Source organism: Pelophylax lessonae (genome assembly GCF_965119305.1).
Source record: "Pelophylax lessonae genome assembly, chromosome: 1".
Classification (NCBI taxonomy): Eukaryota; Metazoa; Chordata; class Amphibia; order Anura; family Ranidae; genus Pelophylax; species Pelophylax lessonae.
The window spans coordinates 137,434,716-137,452,984 of record NC_138768.1 but is presented as its reverse complement, the minus strand read 5'-3'; the positions used below and the strand labels follow the sequence as shown (position 1 = coordinate 137,452,984).

The following is an 18,269-nucleotide window of genomic DNA, read 5'->3' as shown; positions in this document are numbered from 1 at the left end:
CTGCATTTAGGGGGTGGGGTTCTGATCAATATGAAGTTTAAATCCATTAGACTAGGGATGTGCAGGGCAGATGATGGAAATCGTGAACAGTAATTTAAAGCAGTCCTCCAGGCATATAGCAATTACGAAACTGAATGCAGCTCTGTGTTCACAAATACATAATTTGACCTGGTACCAACCTCTTACAGTTCCTGTAGAGCAGATCTGAGACTGAAAGTGATAGAAGCAGCACAAGGAGTCAGTCAGTTTTGCTGCAGTGTTCACTGAGCATGCTGATAGGAGAAAGGAACAAAGTGACTGAGCAATGAAATCAACAGTTTGCTGCTGATTCTTTACCTTTTCAGTCAAAGGCTGGAGGAGGAATGAGACCTGTAAGTATTGACTGCAGCAGAGAAAAATGAGGCGTTCAAGTTTTGCCAGACAGGGCTATGCTGTGTGACAGATGTAAATGTCAGGACAGGATGGGCAGGAATACAAATCCGTTGGCATATAAAAACAATGTTCTTTTTATTTCATATGTGCACTGTTAAAGTTACTACAAACCTGTTCAAAAACTTTCTTCATTCGAACGTAATTCAATTGTACACTTTTTCCACCTTTTTACAATGCATTATTATTGATGTGCTGTATTTACTTGTCATTTTATACCGAATAAAAAAGTTTGTAAAAAAAAACAAAAACAAATTAAGGTATTAAAAAAAGTTGATGCATTGTCTTTCTAATCTTTTACTGTTTTCACTTTTTGCAGTAGAGTCAACAGTGATCTTCTGGCTTGGGACCCATTGTTTGGCAACTCTGTCGAAACCTCTTCTCTCTCTTCATCCAGTTCTACAGGTAAAAATCTTGTTTTGTTCTTTTATTACTGTAGACATAATTTGCATTTATATATGCATTTTCATGAAAGTAAGTATTCTTACAATGTAGTGTAATTTTTCTGGTTCTGCAGTGTAAAGCTTATTGATATAAACTATGGTTGCTCTGTATGATTTTTATCCATGCATAATGCTGTAGATCAGTTGTTATATCTTATACTTTCCTGTCTCTACTTTGTGTAAAAAGTGGATATCTATAGAGTTGGGTGTATTCTCATTAGGGCCACATTCCTAAGCCAAGTGGAAAAATGTACATTCCCCCTAGTGGGACTTCATAAGGCACTACTGTAACAAAACAAAACATGCATATATTTAAAAGGTAAAAAAAGTTATTGGTACAAAAAGCTTAAAAGCATTGGTAAGGCATACAACATTGCTTATAATGTAATTGTCCTGAGTATCGTGGATTGTACTATGTGTTTTCCTTCACCTGATGCATTTCAGAGAAACCAAGTCTCCTTCATCAGGGGTGTATAAAGTATCACATCTGATCAAACGTACAGTAATAAGCTTAATGCCGTTCTGAGTTAAAAACCAACATGCAGCAGTTTTTGTCCTGCCCAACATCCACTAAGGCTCCGTTCACATGTAGGCGTTTTGGGGCGTTTTTGGGGCGTTTTTCTGCTCTAGGATCAGCTCTCAAAACGCCCAACAAGACAAATCCTATTCATTTCAATGGCCCCTGTTCACATCTGAGCGTTTTGAAGCTGTATACAAAACGCCCAACGCTCAAAAAAGTACATGAGCTTCTTTTTGGGCAGATTACAGGCGTTTTCCATTGATCTCTATTCAATCTAAAAACGCCTGCACAAAAATCGCGGTAAAAAACGCCGCAAAAATCGCGGTAAAATCGCGGTAAAAAACGCGCGAAAAACGCTACGCTCAGGTGTGAATGTAGCCTAAGGGTTATAAAGATCCTTAACCCCTGTCTCTCCAATCCTGTAAGGCTGGAAATATGCAGCTTGGAGAGAAGTTCTCAGTGGAGTAGTTTGAAAGGTATCCAAGTACCAGAGGATACCAGGTTCTCATGAGTATGCTGTTATCTGGCCCAGGGTGAAGTGGTGTCTACAACTGTATAAGCTGATGGTAGGAGGCCAGACCTTTCAAACAACTCCATTGGGAACTTCTCTCCATGCTGCATATTTACAACCTTAAGTGATTGGCTAACCAAGGCCTCAGTGGTCGCTGATTTCTCTCTCCCCTTCTGCTTTATTCCTTCCCCTAACAAGGATTAAGGATCTTTATAACCTTTGGTGGATGTTGGGCAGGACATAGACTACTGCGTGTTTTAACTCCATATGGCTTTGTTATGCTTATCACTGTCCATTTGATCAGATGTGATACTTGTGCTGACCCATGATGAAGGAGACTTGTTTTTTTTTAAAAGGGTCGGATGAAGGTAGACGCATTGTACCATCCATGATACTCAGGACAGTTACATTATAAGCAATGTTGTATGACGTACCTATGCTTTTAAACTTTTGATTTTGTACCAATAGAATTGTTTTACCGTTCATATACGTACATGTGGTCTTACAGTAGTGCCTTATAAAGTCCCACTAAGGGAAATGTACATTTCTCTGTCGCTCATTGACAGACGTAGTCCTCGTTGATTAATAACAACTCGGGTTATACTGCCCTCTACAGGAGTAGGACTAGACAGGAAAGAAAACGTTCTGGCCACACCTTAGGGGCAGTCCCAGAGGGTATATCCTCTCTCCCTGCTACAGCAAATCAGTTTTTTTCTGTCTAGTTAGGAGTAAGGACCTAGATGCCTTGCTGGGATCTTCGGTCCTGGCAGGATTTTTTTCTTAGAAAGATTTTTTTAGACAGCTTTTTTCTCCAGTGTTCCTGTGAGATCTTCAAGCAAGAAAGCTGGAACTGGGCGACGGGCTGGATGTTGAGATCCAGTGGTCACCCCAGTTCAGCCTACGAGCGCGTGCAGGCCATAGCTCCGCGCTGGGTCGGCCGCGACATAGTCCCACTGGACGGGGACTGACCCTGCGAGTTAAACGTCTCGCCTGGACGCCAATGACCAACAGAGTCACGGCGTCCGTACTGGTCGACAGCCCCCCCCCACCCCGGTGGAGAGGGGTTCTGTCAGGAGTTGGCGCCCGCCTGGTTCCGGTATGGTGAGTAGAATGTTCCCCCTCTCCCCCTGTCGGGTTTGTTGGTGGACGCGGGCCCTCTCTGGGATGGTAGGTGGGTCTCCCCTCTATCCTATTACATGTCACAGATCCCCCTATTTGAGTGTGATTGTTTGTGAATAGAAACCAGGAGGCTTGGTTTGGGAGCTGACAATCTAGAGTCATTGTAAGACTGTAAAGGTGACTAAAGTCAGTGGCAGTACAAAGGGGCATTACTATTGAAGTAAAAGGTATCCCACCTGTCAGAGTGGGTACACAGCCTGAGTTACTGCAGTCCAGATCGCCATTCCTCCAGCAGCCCAGGGACCGCATGAGGCCCACCAGGGTCCTATACCGCCAGCCAGGCTTTTTCATCATTCAGGGTGAAGTTTGTGGGGCCAAGCTCCCGCAGGCCGCCAGGCCGAATACATACTTCCCACAGGCCGCTGCTAGCCGCCGCTATCCCACACAGGCCGCCGCCATTGTTTGGTAGATCACAAGAGGCCGCCATATTGGCGTAGCCTCGTGTCTCCAGCATGGGGGCGGCCATGTTTGAGGTGACCAAACACCTCGAGGAGCTATGGGGAGGCGCCGGAAGGCGTGTAAAGGGGCGGAGCCGCCTCCTTTTACCCGGGAAAGCAAGCCAAAGACTTCCTGTCTGTAATAGACAGTGCTGGAACAGGTTGTATTGAAACTTCTGAGCATCAAGTGGTGAGCCTTGGGGTCTCTCTCTCTCTCTCTCTCTGTAGGGGTCCTAAAGCAGGTAACACTAAGGGGCACTGTGGCGCTGGGGGTCTAAAGAAAAAAAAAAAAAGTTTTTTATTTTTGCAAATAATTTTTTTTTTTTCCCGGCAAGTGCTGGAATAATCATGGACCCTGCCACACAGGTGCCCCCACCTGATCCTCCCCTCGAGGTGGCCGCAGGACCCTCCAGTTCACAGAATATTGATGCATTTACAGCAGTTTTGGAGTCTTTGGTATCCCGGGCGGAGATGGCCTGTCAGGGACGGGGGAGAAAGCGACCCCCGCCTACCCCTATTTCATCTGATACTTCAGATTCAGATTCTGAGATGGTCTTTGCAGCTGCAGGTCCCTCTGCAGGGGCTGTTGTCTTAGGTAAAGTTCCCTCAGACAGTGAGGAGGACGTTCCTGCCTCCGCCATAGCACAAGAAGCAGCATTGGTGGACGCACTAGTTGTGGCGGTCCGGGAAACCTTAAGACTTGAGGTTTTACCGGCAGAGATAGCCGAGAGAGAAATTCCCTTTGGTACTAGTAAGCCTACCAAGACGGCGAAGGTTTTTCCCTTACCCAAATGCTTTGGTAATAAAATCAAAGAGGAATGGGATCATCCTAAACGTACCCTTACTGTTTCCAAGCGCATTGCTAGACGCTATCCATTTGAGGAATCCCTCATTAAGAAATGGACGGTACCACCAGTGGTGGATCCACCTATTTCCAGACTGAATAAAGCCACTGTTATCCCGTTGGAGGACGCTCCGTCCTTTAAGGATACGGTGGATCGGAAAATGGAAGCGGAGTCCCGCACCATTTTTTCCCTGATAGGGTCAGCCTTTAGACCAGTGATTGTCATTGGTTTAGTTTCACAAACATTAACGGAATGGGCAAGATTGTTACGCCATGACCTAAAGGGGGAAGGTATCCCCCAGGCAGCGTCTGATTTGATGGAGCAAATCATACAAGGACTGCAGTTCGTCTGTGACGCAGCCCTGGATGCCACCCCCTTGTTCGGGCATGCATCGATGTCAGCGGTAGTCCTCAGACGTGTGCTGTGGTTAAAGTGCTGATTTGGGGCCACCCTAGATAAGATCATTAAGGATGTCACTGGGGGCAAGAGCACTTTTTTGCCGCAGGCTGCTAAAGCTAAAGGACCTCGTAACAAGCGTGGACCTTTCTTTGCCGCTCATAAAGGGTTCGTTCGCTCCGCTGGGGCGAGCGGGAAAGGCAAAGCCCCTCTAGGAGGGTTCAAGAGGCGCTGGTCGGGCAAACAAAAGGCCGACTCAGCCAAACCTGAAGTCAAGGCTAACACAGCTTGAAGGTGCGCCCCCACCCGACTTAGGGGTGGGGGGACGTCTTCACCGGTGTTCAGATCTAGGACTTTCCTGAATCCCGGACTAAGGGGTTCAGGAGATCATACGATCAGGATACAAGATCGAGTGTCAATCACTGCTACCGGTGCGATTCTTCCCTTCCAACATTTAGGTGCTACAGGGAGCGATAGTTCCCGTTCCCTGAACAGATCATTTTCCTTACCTTTTCCAAGGATCATTCTCAGTTCCCTCCAGGAATCGGATCCGGTTGAGCAAGCGGACCAAGGAGCCTCTAGTCGGGTGACTTCGGTCTCTTATGCTCAACCAGGAGAAATCACCACTCCTGATAGGAATCAAGTTTCTGATAAATGTGTGGGAACAGAGAGCGATCAGACTTTGTCGGATTACCTGGACCAAGCAGCTCTAGGGCAGCCTGGTTCGGATCCAGTCAGACAATATCTGGGTGATGACTAAAGCCCCGTACACACACGCAGATCGTCGTCATACAAACGTCGGCGGACGAAAGATCTGCCGATTGTATGCGTGTTAGTATGGTGCCTCCGACAGATGTCTGCACACAATCCGCGGACAAGAGTCTTTCTTGCAAACATGAAAATTTTTGTCTGCAGACACCAGAACGGACGATTGTTCGCCTGTCAGTACAGAAATCAGCCGACAGACCGCAGATTTGCAAGACTGGGCATGCTCAGAAAATAAAAAACACAGGGAAAGTTAACCATTACATGACATCACTTCTGCAGTCAGCTGAAGTCTGCGGACAAAATTCTTGTGCTGTCCTTGTGCTGTCTTTGCACTTTTCAACAGACACCGACATCCCGGGGAGAAAAGACGAACATTTGTATGACGACGATCTGCGTGTGTGTACGGGGCTTTAGGTCGATCACCAAGGATTTCACCATCTGTGTCTTCATCAGAGCATCCCGGAGGGGGATCTGTTGGCATATCGGCTCAACAGGAAGGCGCGGAGGTGGGCAACGCGCGCCCGCGATCCTCTAGCGGACGCAGCAGGCGCGCTGAACGGCCTGTAAAGGCAGTGTCAGCTACTATATGTCTTCCCTTCTCTCCTCTCAGATTGCTGCTGAGATTTCTCCGCAGGATAGAGATGGAGGGAACTCCAGTTATCCTGGAAATTCTAGGCTAGCCTCGTCAAGCCAGTCAGGCCGACTTGGACATACTAGTCGCGAACGCTCCTTGGAGACCTCCTCTCAGGGAGGATCTGCGGTCTCAAGGACCGATCTTCCATCGTGCTTTACAGTCGCTGGTTTTAATGGCCTGGCCATTGAGACCCAGGTACTGAAGGACAGAGGGCTGTCAGCTTCAGTTATTCCTACTCTAATTAAAGCAAGGAAAGCGACTTCCAGCAAAGTCTATCATCGCACATGGAAGACTTATATTGCGTGGTGTGAATCTTTGGGATTTCCCCCACGTACCTATTCGTTGACCCGAATCTTGGCTTTTCTGCAAAAGGGGGTTGAGTAGAAACTATCCTTGAGCACCATCAAGGGTCAGGTTTCAGCATTAGCAATCTTCTTTCAGAAGCCTTTGGCTACTCATTCCTTGGTGCGGAATTTCATCCAGGGGGTGCGGCACTTGGCTCCGCCAGTCCGCGCGCCCTTACCACCCTGGGATCTTAATTTGGTTCTGCAGAAACCTCCCTTTGAAAATATCAGGGAGATTCCCTTGCTTACATTATCCCAGAAGGTGGCCTTCTTGGTGGCTATCACTTCTGCACGCAGGGTGTCAGAACTGGCTGCATTATCATGCCATTCCCCATATCTAGTGGTTCATAGGGATAAGGTAGTTCTTCATCCGAAGCCATCCTTTCTTCATAAGGTGGTTTCAGAATTTCATCTGAATGAAGATATTGTGCTACCTTCCTTGTGTCCTCAGCCCAATCATCCTCGGGAATATGCGTTGCATTCCTTGGATGTGGTTCGGGCAATCAGGGTATACCTGAAGGCTACGGAAACGTTCCGTAAGACGGATTCACTTTTTGTGATCACGGATGGCCCCAGAAAGGGTTTGCCTGCATCTGCCGCAACTATCTCCAAATGGATCAGACAGACGGTGGTACAGGCTTATTCTATTAAGGGTCGGAATCCTCCGTTCCCTGTTAAGGCGCACTCCACTCGAGCGCTCAGTACTTCCTGGGCCTACCGCCATCAGGCGTCAGTGGTCCAGGTGTGCAAGGCGGCCACCTGGTCGTCGGTACATACCTTTACAAAATTTTATAAAGTTGATGTGATGGCATCGGCGGATGCCTCATTTGGCCGCAAGGTTTTGCAGGCCGCAATTTGAGGAGACCGATGGTCTACCTCGAGGGTTTTTTTCCGTTGTAATTTCAGTTGAGTTTCATCGTGTGATTGATGAGCCTTTAAAACTTCTAGTTGGCACCGGTTGGGCCTTCTAGATTGGATTTTGATTTCCATTTTCCCACCCCTCATTTGTGGTACTGCTTTGGGACGTCCCGAGTTGTTATTAATCAACGAGGACTACGTCTGTCAATGAGCGACAGAGAAAAATGGATTTTTGTAAAATCTTACCGTAAAATCCTTTTCTTTTAAGCTCATTGACAGACGTAGTACCCGCCCCTCTGTTTTGGAGTTGGGTTGGGTTAAATTCTCTAAACACTGCTTTGTGACATAACTGATTTGCTGTTGCAGAGAGAGAGAGAGGATATACCCTCTGGGACTGCCCCTAAGCTGTGGCCAGAACGTTTTCTTTCCTGTCTAGTCTTACTCCTGTAGAGGCAGTATAACCCGAGTTGTTATTAATCAACGAGGTCTACGTCTGTCAATGAGCCTAAGAGAAAAGGATTTTACGGTAAGATTTTACAAAAATCCATTTTTTTCCAGTGGAGGATAAAGTGCCAATAATGAATGAAAATGTATCTTTTTCGATAAGTGCAGAGAAATTTTACCACCAGTTAAAACCTGAATTCTCAGTTAATTGTCCTATTGTAGCAAGTATTTTTTTAATACTAGGGTGTATGATTTTCAATAATTTTACATAAATTCTTTGTCACTGAAAGCATTCATGGAGAAACAGTACTTAGACGTGGCCTGAAGGTTGTTTTAGCAGTAAACCTTAACTATTACGAGGCAGCAACGTAGGGCAAATATGGCTGTCTTTGTATCTATACTATTGAAGGAAACAAGGTTTTAAAGACATGAACTCATTTTAAAAAGATTATTAACACCATTATAATCTCTTTTACGTGTTTATTAAAAAAAGACTACATATTCCTTGTAGACACCAAATGAAGCAAAATTTGTAATGAAAGGCTTACCTGCCTTATCCTCACCCGTTCCAGTATGTTGGTATTTTGGGCACTAAAACAGTCAGCCCACCCAAAAGAGAGATTTTAGTAATGCTCACCTCATTTTAGAGACGCAAGGAACATCAACGTAAGCATTTTGGTGATCTTACCCACGTTAGCAGTGTACATTCAATGTTTGTCTTTTCTTCCCCGTGTTTTCTTCAGCTGCACTAAAGGAGCCTTTTGGGAGTTTTGCTTTTTCTCCCACATCTCTGACCTCAAGTAATATGTCTGAGTTCACGTTTGACTTCCCTATGTCTGATCCCGGGGACGCAACACAATCTGATTTTGGTACCAATTTTGCCCATAATGTTGGCACAATGAAAGCTCAGGTAGAAAACACACAACCTCAAAGGCCACAGAATGCTCTGTACGAGAGTAACAGCAGAACATTCATTAGAGGTCGCAAGAAGATTCAGAGATTCCATAGCGCTTTTGAGAAAGTTGACAACATGCGGTATTATTTATCAGAGAGAACTTTGAGGAACTATGTTTTGGAAGAATATGTAGGTTTCTCTAATGCCAACTATTGTCTTGATGATGTATTTGTTGAAGAAAACTCAAATCCTGACAAGTCTGCCAAGTCTGCCTCTATCAACTGTAGCCTGCCTACAGTTCATACAAACAATGGTATGACAAGCATGCCTGGTGTTGCTTTGTTGTGCGGTGTAGTCCCCAAATAGTGGACGACTTTTCTTGTCATTATGTGAACAAATACCTCATATCCCTTCTTTCACATTATTATGTGTCTGTTGCATCTTGTTATTCTTTAATATGATTTTGGTTTTCTTACCCCATGTTGTCTCCAAGCAGCTTGATTTGCTATTTTTTTAATTGGTTTGCATATGACATAAGCATATTGTGTGTTCAATGGATTTACATATGAATGTACTTGTGTATGCAAACTTGTTCTGTATTTTGAAAATGGATGTTTTGTGCTTAAACTGCATGTGTTTATGTGCATGGAGTGAATAGTTTAAATGTTTAAATTATAATGAACATTTAGAGTTATTTTGCGTGGGTACTAAACACTTGTATACATTGCACTGATGTATATATATCGTAAGCTCTTCCCAGATGTACAGAAGTCTTATATAGCCTTATTATAATGCTTTACAATAAGGTATACAATAAATCATAGCTGATTAGAGAATAAGTACACTTTGAAACATTTTATTTGCTATATGATGGTAAATTAAGCATAGTGATCTCTGAAATCTTTTTTTTGCTGTATTTTGGGAGTAAAGGGCCCTGCTAAATCCTCTTTCCTTCTACATACTGCACAGACAAATAATTTTTAAAGAGTGTATTATTACACTCTTTAGAATTCCAAAATGCCTCTGCACAACAGTTAGTGTGGATGACAAATTTTGTTCATTTTTTGAAACTGATGCGGGATTTTGGGGCAAGCAATGCATGCAGAGGCGTACTGAGGCTGGGACTTCCATACCCTCTGTCCTCAGGGCAGCTGAGCTCCCTCTCTGCCACTGCAGCTGTCACACCGAAAGCGTAGTGGATAAGGGTTTTTTTTAATTGAGTGGGCTGACAGCAGGCAGCTGGGAGTTCCAGATCCAATAGACAGCCTGCTATTGGCTATAGAATCCTCCCACTGCCGTCTTTCACTCACAAGGAAAGAGCAGACCTAATAGGAAAATAGTCAATCAGATTCCCATTTAAGCTTCACCCACGGTCCGCGTCATTGGTTGCTAGTCGCCTGTGAATCAGACAGTGTCCTAGACAACTAGTAAAAGGTTGGGGGGCAGGAGGGGGTATAGCAGCAGCAAACATGCTGCCCTGCTGCACGGTTTACAGAGACTGGCACTCTGCCTGTCTATGGCCCTCTATTTTGCAGTTTGAAAGCTAAACACTACATCCTTGAAATCTGGAGAAGCCGGTCACCATATGTGTGACAGTGATTTATAGAAATAAACAAACTGGCTGTTCCTGTTGTCCATAGTTAAAGTAATTGGTAACGATCACCTTGTAAAACAACCCGTTCAGTTTAAAATAGGAATGAAAGGCAAAACATTTTTGTATAGATAAAAAAAATTAAAATTAAATTATAAATACATTTTTTTCCCTTTTGTATAAATGATTTCAGCTGCATAGGAGCTGGGGGGGGGGGGGAGAAGCAGCATCACACTGAGCTTCCCAGTGAATGGCTGTGCAGCAGAGGTGTGTCAGGACATTGGGACTGATTATTGGTGGATAGCATACTGAGCTCCCAGCAAAGCTAGAGAACTGACCACGTTGTGTTCTCCTGCTTAGTGTGGTCAGTTTTTAATAGGAAAGCAAGGAGACTAGCAGGGACACCAGGGATTCTATATAAAGGAAGCAATACAAAAAAACAGGATACTTTCTCAAACAAGTACATGTTACAGTGGGCACATATCAGGAATAGGAAATGTTGGGGTAACAAAAGCTTTAATTATTAAATATTGGCAGGCAGAGTTCAGGAAGTGGATTGCTGTTGGGTCTTGCATGAGATAGTTGGAAGCATTTGCTAATATTTAGTAGGTGTAGCTTTGTAGTAAGCTCAATACTGAATTGTCACACTAAATATACAATTTTATTTTTTTTTTAAGATTTATATTAAAGCGGAGTTCCGGCCAAATTATTTTATTTTTTTTTTTAGCTAAAAATACCCCTAGAATAGTCAGGACTAGCACATTTACATTAAGATATCCTGTAAACTGTCCCCTGTTTTTTGTTTGTGCAGCATGAATTACTTACTTTGTGAAGTTCTTGCACAGCGCGGCCATCTGCGGCGTGGGCAGCTGAAGCTGCAGTGTCCCTCTTCCTGGATTTCGCGAGTCCCAGAATGCTAGACCTCGTCACTTCCGGTGCAGGCGCGTCATCCCACAGCTGGTTCCGCGTCATTGCGCATGCCCAGAAGCTGTTCTCGATCCATTGGCAGAGAATGACGCGCCTGAACCGGAAGTGACGAGGGACACACGGTGCAGGCGCATTGACTCCTGGGATTGATGACACTCATCTCCCAGGAGTCAATGCAAAGCAGGAAATGACGTCGGCGGCCGTGGCCGCATAAGGAGGAAGTGAAGTTATTTTCCATTAAAAATAAGGTAAGGGAACCTAAAAAAAAAATAGCCAAATCAAATTTAGAAAGGGATATAGGTATGCATGATGTGAAGTTTAAAATGTGGCCGGAACTCCGCTTTAAGTTGTTTGCATTTGACAGTTTGCTTTTTGCAAATATGTAGAGCCAGGCAACCTTCAGGAGCAAAAATGACACCTGTTGACCTAACTTTGAGCCTTTGTGATTGTCAGTGTAAGCACATTCCTCTGCATATTAATCTTTGTACTTTGTGTATATGCTAATAAAGCAAGAGTAGGGACAAACACAAAAGATAAAAAGCAATACTTATGTAACTTGCAGAGCCCTTTCCATGTTAAAGTAATGTTGAGTTTTAACTGGACCAAAGCTGTTAAGTGTCACCTAATAATCTATTGGCCTTTTATTTAAGAAGGCAAATCATTTTAGACCAGAACATCTCTGACTGGTCCGCTTAGACATTGAGTCATGCTCCTTTGTCCATACTAGTGAAGAGACCTTTGTCTGGTAGGACAGGCATCTTGAAGCAATGCTAGGACAGTATTATTAGAGAATAAAAGACTATCATTAGGTACCTTCTACGATGATTACTGTTCAGGCTAGAATCCTGAATTTTAAAATCGAGAATTCTAAAATGAACTTGCCCTCTGCAGGCCAAAAACAGGTTCACTTAAAGTGTTACTAAACCCACAACAGTAAAAATCAGTCTGTATATTCAGTAAAGCATGCTTGTTATATTCACTGTGGAACCAAAGGGGTTAATCCTCTGCAATATGTAAAAAGGCTGTTTGATCCTGTCTTTTCTAATCCTACCCTTCTTTTTGTTGTCCCCAATCCATCTGCTGATAGAACAAAGCCCTAGGAGGAACTCTGCACATGCTCAGTTTGGTCTGTATTGCTAGAGAGTTTTTTTATTTTTCTTGGGAGGGTGCAGTTGGTCAGCACAGGGCCAGTCAGGGGTCCTGCAACCTTATAGGACAATCAGGGGAGAATGAAAGCTCCTCCTACAAGCTTTAGGCCCCTTTCACACATGTGACCTAAAAGTCGTGCAATTTTGACTGGACTTGAAGCAATTGCTGTGTAATCTTGAGGTCTAAGGACCTCAAAATGCACCAAAGTTGGACCAAAGTAGTGCAAGGACTACTTTGAAGTCGTTGCAACTTGAAGTCGCACAGATATGAATGGTACTCATTGGAAATCATTGAGTATGACTTGTCATGCAACTTTGCAGTCCCGCGTCACAGGACAAGTTTCACAAGTGTGACAGGGGCCTTGACCAGACATTGATAGAAGTCACAAGATTGCTATATACTGCTGATAAGAAAAGGTATTCAGCAGTTTACATTTACTAAAATACTTGCATTTCCATGTTCTGTGTACTGTAGGAGACCACATATAGTGAATGCAGGCTCCTGGGTTTAGTAACACTTTAACTGCTCCCCTCCCCAGCTACATATACTTACCATTCTTTCACTATACCTTATCCCTTCTTTCAGGAATTCCTGGTACATCTGTCCGTAGGGAGCATGTGACTCACTTCCTTCCCTCCTACTGGACCGCATAGGTTAATCCTGATATCCTGATTGGCTGTTCAGGATGAGGATGGATTGGGGGGGCGGGTGGTAGTTTGTGCCAGCTGGTTAGGACCAACTAAGGGAACATGTAGTCGCAGTCTGCTCAAAAAGCAATGTGGCATCTTGGCAAGCATATATATATATATATTTTTTTTGTTGGCAAGCATATATTTGAACAATAAGCATTTTCCATCTAATGTACGATTGAAGCTTTAATTGGACAGTTTATTTATTTTGCTTTTAAAGAACATACTGTACCTTGGGGTCCTTCCAGAGTAGGAGCTACACATTCTTTATCACTATTGATATTGAATTGTTGCTAAAACATGTTTTTTCTAACAGTGTCACCACCTGCACGACCAACCACACCACTCTCGGTAGGCACAATTGTACCCCCTCCGCGACCTCCATCAAGACCAAAGCTTCCCTCAACCAAACTCAGTGGAATAAATGAAGTAGTAAGTATTATTAGAAACCTGATACAATAATACTGCAGAAATATTAATTGGTAATCTAGTATGATGTGTCGTCTTAGACTAGGTGAATAAAGAAAGGACTCTAATTCATGTTAGAAATAGTGGTCGTTCATCATAGTAAATCAGGTGTCACCCTCTGGTCAGGGTGACATCTGTCTGTCTATAGCAGGGGTCCCCAACTGTTTGATCAGCAATTGGCGTGGTCCTGCACATGTGATCATCTATGACCCCGGTCATTTGATTGCTTGATAGTTTGGTTAAGAGCTTACATTAAAACACTAGTAATTGCAAGGGTACATTTACACCAGCCACTGCATAACAACTTAGCAGATGGTGTGCGAATCTACCCGTTTTCAGAAACTGTAAAATCGGTGAGTTTAGTTCCACTTAGGGCTCTTTCACACGGAGCGGACCGTATTGTGATCCGCTCCGGCACTTTTTTTTTCGCGGACACTTGTGTCATCCGGTCCGTATGTCCGCATATCATCCCATCCGTTTGCGGATGATATAGGGACATAATGTATGTCTATGGGCATTGCGGATGTCAGCGCATGACACCGCTGACATCCGATTTTGCATCCGTTCTGTTTTTTAAACGGAAGAAAAATAGGGTTCTGTTCCGTTCCAAAAAACGGAACAGAACTGAAAGGACGAAAATCGCATGTCAGCGGATGGTCATCCGCTGACATCCGCAATCTCATAGGCATTCATTATGTCCGTATTTCACCCGCAAACGGATGGGGTGATTTACGGACATACGGAACGTCCGTGTGAAAAAGCCCTTAAACTATTTTACAAAATGTTTCAGTAAGTTACATTAAACATTTGCAAATTACAGTAGCATAATAGTATGCTTTAAATGTCGCATTTTTGGTGTGTTTCTTGGTTTTTGTAAAGATTGGGGCGCCGGTATGGTCACCTTGCGAACAAATTTGGTCATCAAAAAAACCCATAAATTATGCTTTTGCTCCTACATCATGTGTCTGAATATGACTGAATCATTGATGTTTGCATATGTATTCTCTGTTCCTGCTTCCCCCCCCCCCCCCCTAAATCATCCCAAAGTATTTTTATGTTATTTTTGGTTTCCCTTACATTTCTTAAAAAAAGTTTTAAGGTAAGCTAAAAATTGGTTTTCTAGATTTGTCTGGGATTATTTCTTAGAAAAAGGTTTACCAGATTAACTCAGATAAGTGCTTTTTTAGTATTTCATTAGTTTTATTTCTGCTTCCTTTCAAGCCGCGACCGTTCAGCCCTCCTGTGACATCTAGCCCCCCTTCCTCTGCTTCTTTGCCTCGTGCGGAAAGCTCTTCTTCAATATCCTCATCTGCTTCAATTAGTGCAGCAAATACTCCTACTTTTGGTAAGTGCTATGTGCATCTGTCATGTACCTGTCAAGACTTTTTCTTACATCATTTCATAACCATGGAAACGCTTCCTGTTCCTGTTCCAGAAGTGTGCAGCATTATTCATTACAATAGCATGGTAACATTAAATTAGGATTTAAAAAAAAAAAAAAGTAATATATATAATAATAAACAGAAACATAGAGGAATACAGTACAGTAATATATACTGAAAAAATTATTATTATAAAAAGTAATACAAACTGCTGTACTGGCTCACACCAACATTGCACAGAAACATCCAACGGTATTCTGGTTGGGGTTAAAAAACAAATAAATGAGTCAGTAAAATATAATATATTGCATGTAAAAATAATCATAAACCCTTCATAAAAATAAGGTTCTCTTTTTAAATACCTTTTAATAATTTTTTTCTCTGCACAAAAACAACTTCACATATATCTGCAATCCCTCAGAGGAGCGCACACACGTCGTAGTGGCTTTACTTGAGCTCCATAGAGACCCCAAAAGTGAATGTAGGGATCCTAAATACAGACATATTCAGCAATCAATCAAATCAATTCTGAGCAGAATACATGCCAATGGGAACTGCATGCTTGAGCATATAATAATCAAAGTAAGCCTATAGAATAATAGGTTTTGTCAGTTTGGTTTATTTATTAATATTATTATTATTATACAGGATTTATATAGCGCCAACAGTTTGCGCAGCACTTATGAGGGAAGACAATACAGTTACAATACAATTCAATAAAGGAGGAATCAGAGGGCCCTGCTTGTTAGAGCTTGCAATCTAGAAGGGAGGGTCAAGTGAAACAAAAGGCAATAACTGTTGGGGATGAGCTGATGGAAAAATTGGAAGTACAGTTGTTAGGGGTGGGTAGGATAGGCTTCTCTAAAGAGGAGGGTTTTCAGGGATCGTGTAAAAGCTAATAGAGTAGGAGATAACCGGACAGATTGAGGTAAGGAGTTCCATAAAACTGGAGAGGCTCTGGAAAAGTCCCGGAGGCAAGCATAGGAGGAGGTGACAAGGGAGCTAGAGAGCAGGAGGTTTTGAGAGGAATGAAGAGAGCGATTAGGTTGGTATTTAGAGACTAGGCTAGTGATGTAGCTGGGGAGTAAATTGTGGATGGCTTTGTAAAATGATGTTAGTCTTTTGTATTTGCTTTGTTGGGTGAGTGGAAGCCAGTGGATGGATTTAAACATATTGCAGTCTACTTTGGACCTACTTGGGGGAGGTTTAGGCTTCCTTCACATTTCCCTGGTTTTATTTTGCCTCTTTTTAATATAAAAAGTGTTGAAAAAAAAAACTCAATAACCTAGACTCAAAATTGAGTATCTTATCACAATGATTAATCATTTTGGTCAGTGAGTGCCATCATTTGGAAGGCTGGGGAAGAGCACAAAATAAAGTGAACATGTTGCTTTGCTCTGCATGGACATATGCACCCTGGTTGCACACATACCTGTGAAATATCATATGTGTGTATATATAAAATAATCTAGAGTGTAGAATCAATAGTGTTGATCATAGTATATAGGTGATGTGTCCAACAGATCAAGGGAAAGCTCCAAAGTATTGAAGGGATAAGCAGCAAAACCTCTTGAGACCAAGAAAGTAATAGAGGGGATTGAACAAAATGAGATGATAACAGAAAGAAAGGATGAAATACCCTAATCGTGCACCAAGTGAAAAAATATAAAAGCAAATGGTGCTCAAAAAATAGACCAATAGAGTATGAGGATAAGTGAGTAAAAAACCCCCTAAGATCCATACGTGTATTAATTCCATGATGAAGAATGTGATCCCAGTAAGTGACTAGCCCTCCTAGGATTCTACAATGGTCTCTTACCCAGCCCCAGCTTAATAGCCCCGAAACCCAGAGTGGGTCCCCGCCAGCATCTGGCAAATGGCGAGCACATGGAGGGGAGGCGGTCATAAAAACCCTCACATCCTGGCGTGCGCTGGAAGTGGGTCCACCCCACACCCCCTCCTCCCTCGGCATCAGATGGACAAGGAACACCCTTGCATCACAGCGCCATAGGACACCATGAGCTGGGTGAACAAACGTGGCGCTGATGTGCAGCTAGACATACCCCCCCAACAGTCCAGTGAAGCCAAAGGCGGGACTAAGGAGGAGGCGTCACGTCGTGCATCACAACCCCGGAGATAAACAAAGGTCCAGCACCACCCACCCACTTTCTGGGCTCACTACTAGATGACAAGAGAAGAAAAAAGCAACATGTATGTAAAAACTATGTAAGAAAAAGTTTCACAATGTACATTAATAGTAAAGGAGTAAGATCTGCTAATAATATGACCAGAATGTAGATATTGTGTCTAGTATATAATAGTGGTGCGATCTATCACTGGGGACTGGGGTTTCTTCCTCCCAAATATTTATACTTGAGAAGAAATTTGTGACCCTGCAGTATCCACCGGGACATGCCGCCATCCCTAATGTGCATACAAACAGAACTATAATGGTCATGAGACTTTAAATGAGGCAGGTCACTTTTTCAGAAATAATACATAAAGTACATAATATTTTCAAATTTATTATAAAATCATTGTAAACAATCTATAATCATCAAGTACATAATAACAATCTCCGATTGCAATAAGCACATCTGATGAGAAGAGCCGACATGTAAAAAATTCATAGTTGATAAAAGAATTCATGTTGAACTGGTACATAATAGTATATTCATATAGATACAGGATTGACACATGTGTAAAAAACAGAAGATCTTGGCATCCTAAGATTATATGTAAAAGAAATGGTAATAAATAGTTCCCTGGAAAAGGGGGGGAGAAAAAAAAGGGGGAAATTTAAGTGGCAATCCCCCCCCCCCCTTTTCCAGGGAGCTATTTATTACCAGTTCTTATACATATATGTTTTCTTATGCTTACTTAAATTTATAGATACCTTGCATCACACTCCTGATGAAGCCAATATCTTCTATGCAGGATGTGGAAACCTTACAAGCAGACCTGAACAAAATAACGGGGTGGGCAACTACATGGCAGATGAGGTTTAATGTTGAAAAATGTAAAGTAATGCACTTGGGGGCCAAAAACCAGAAAGCAAGCTACCCACTAGGGGGGGGGGAACCTCTGGGTGAGTCTAAGATGGAAAAAGACTTGGGGGTACTGGTAGACAACAGGCATGGCAGTGACAAGCAATGCCAAGCCGCTGCAAGCAAAGCCAATGGAATACTGGGATGTATAAAAAAGGGGATTCACTCCAGAAATAAAGAGATTATTCTCCCTCTCTACAAGACTCTGGCCCGGCCACATCTGGAGTATGCTGTCCAGTTCTGGGCACCGGTCCTCAGGAAGGATGTGCTGGAATTGGAAAGAGTCCAGAGAAGGGCAACAAAAATAATTAGG

The 18,269-nt window shown here is 43.1% G+C and overlaps 1 protein-coding gene across 1 annotated transcript in view; it reads left to right on the top strand.

Annotated features, from left to right (window-relative positions):
- The window catches only part of FCHO2 (FCH and mu domain containing endocytic adaptor 2), a 316,629-nt gene that overhangs the window by 252,466 nt on the left and 45,894 nt on the right, over positions 1-18,269 (top strand). Inside the window, exons 16-18 of the mRNA XM_082267434.1 lie at positions 749-834; positions 13,376-13,491; positions 14,749-14,872. Coding sequence (XP_082123560.1) covers positions 749-834; positions 13,376-13,491; positions 14,749-14,872 — 326 coding nt within the window. The remainder of the gene's footprint in view (positions 1-748; positions 835-13,375; positions 13,492-14,748; positions 14,873-18,269) is intronic.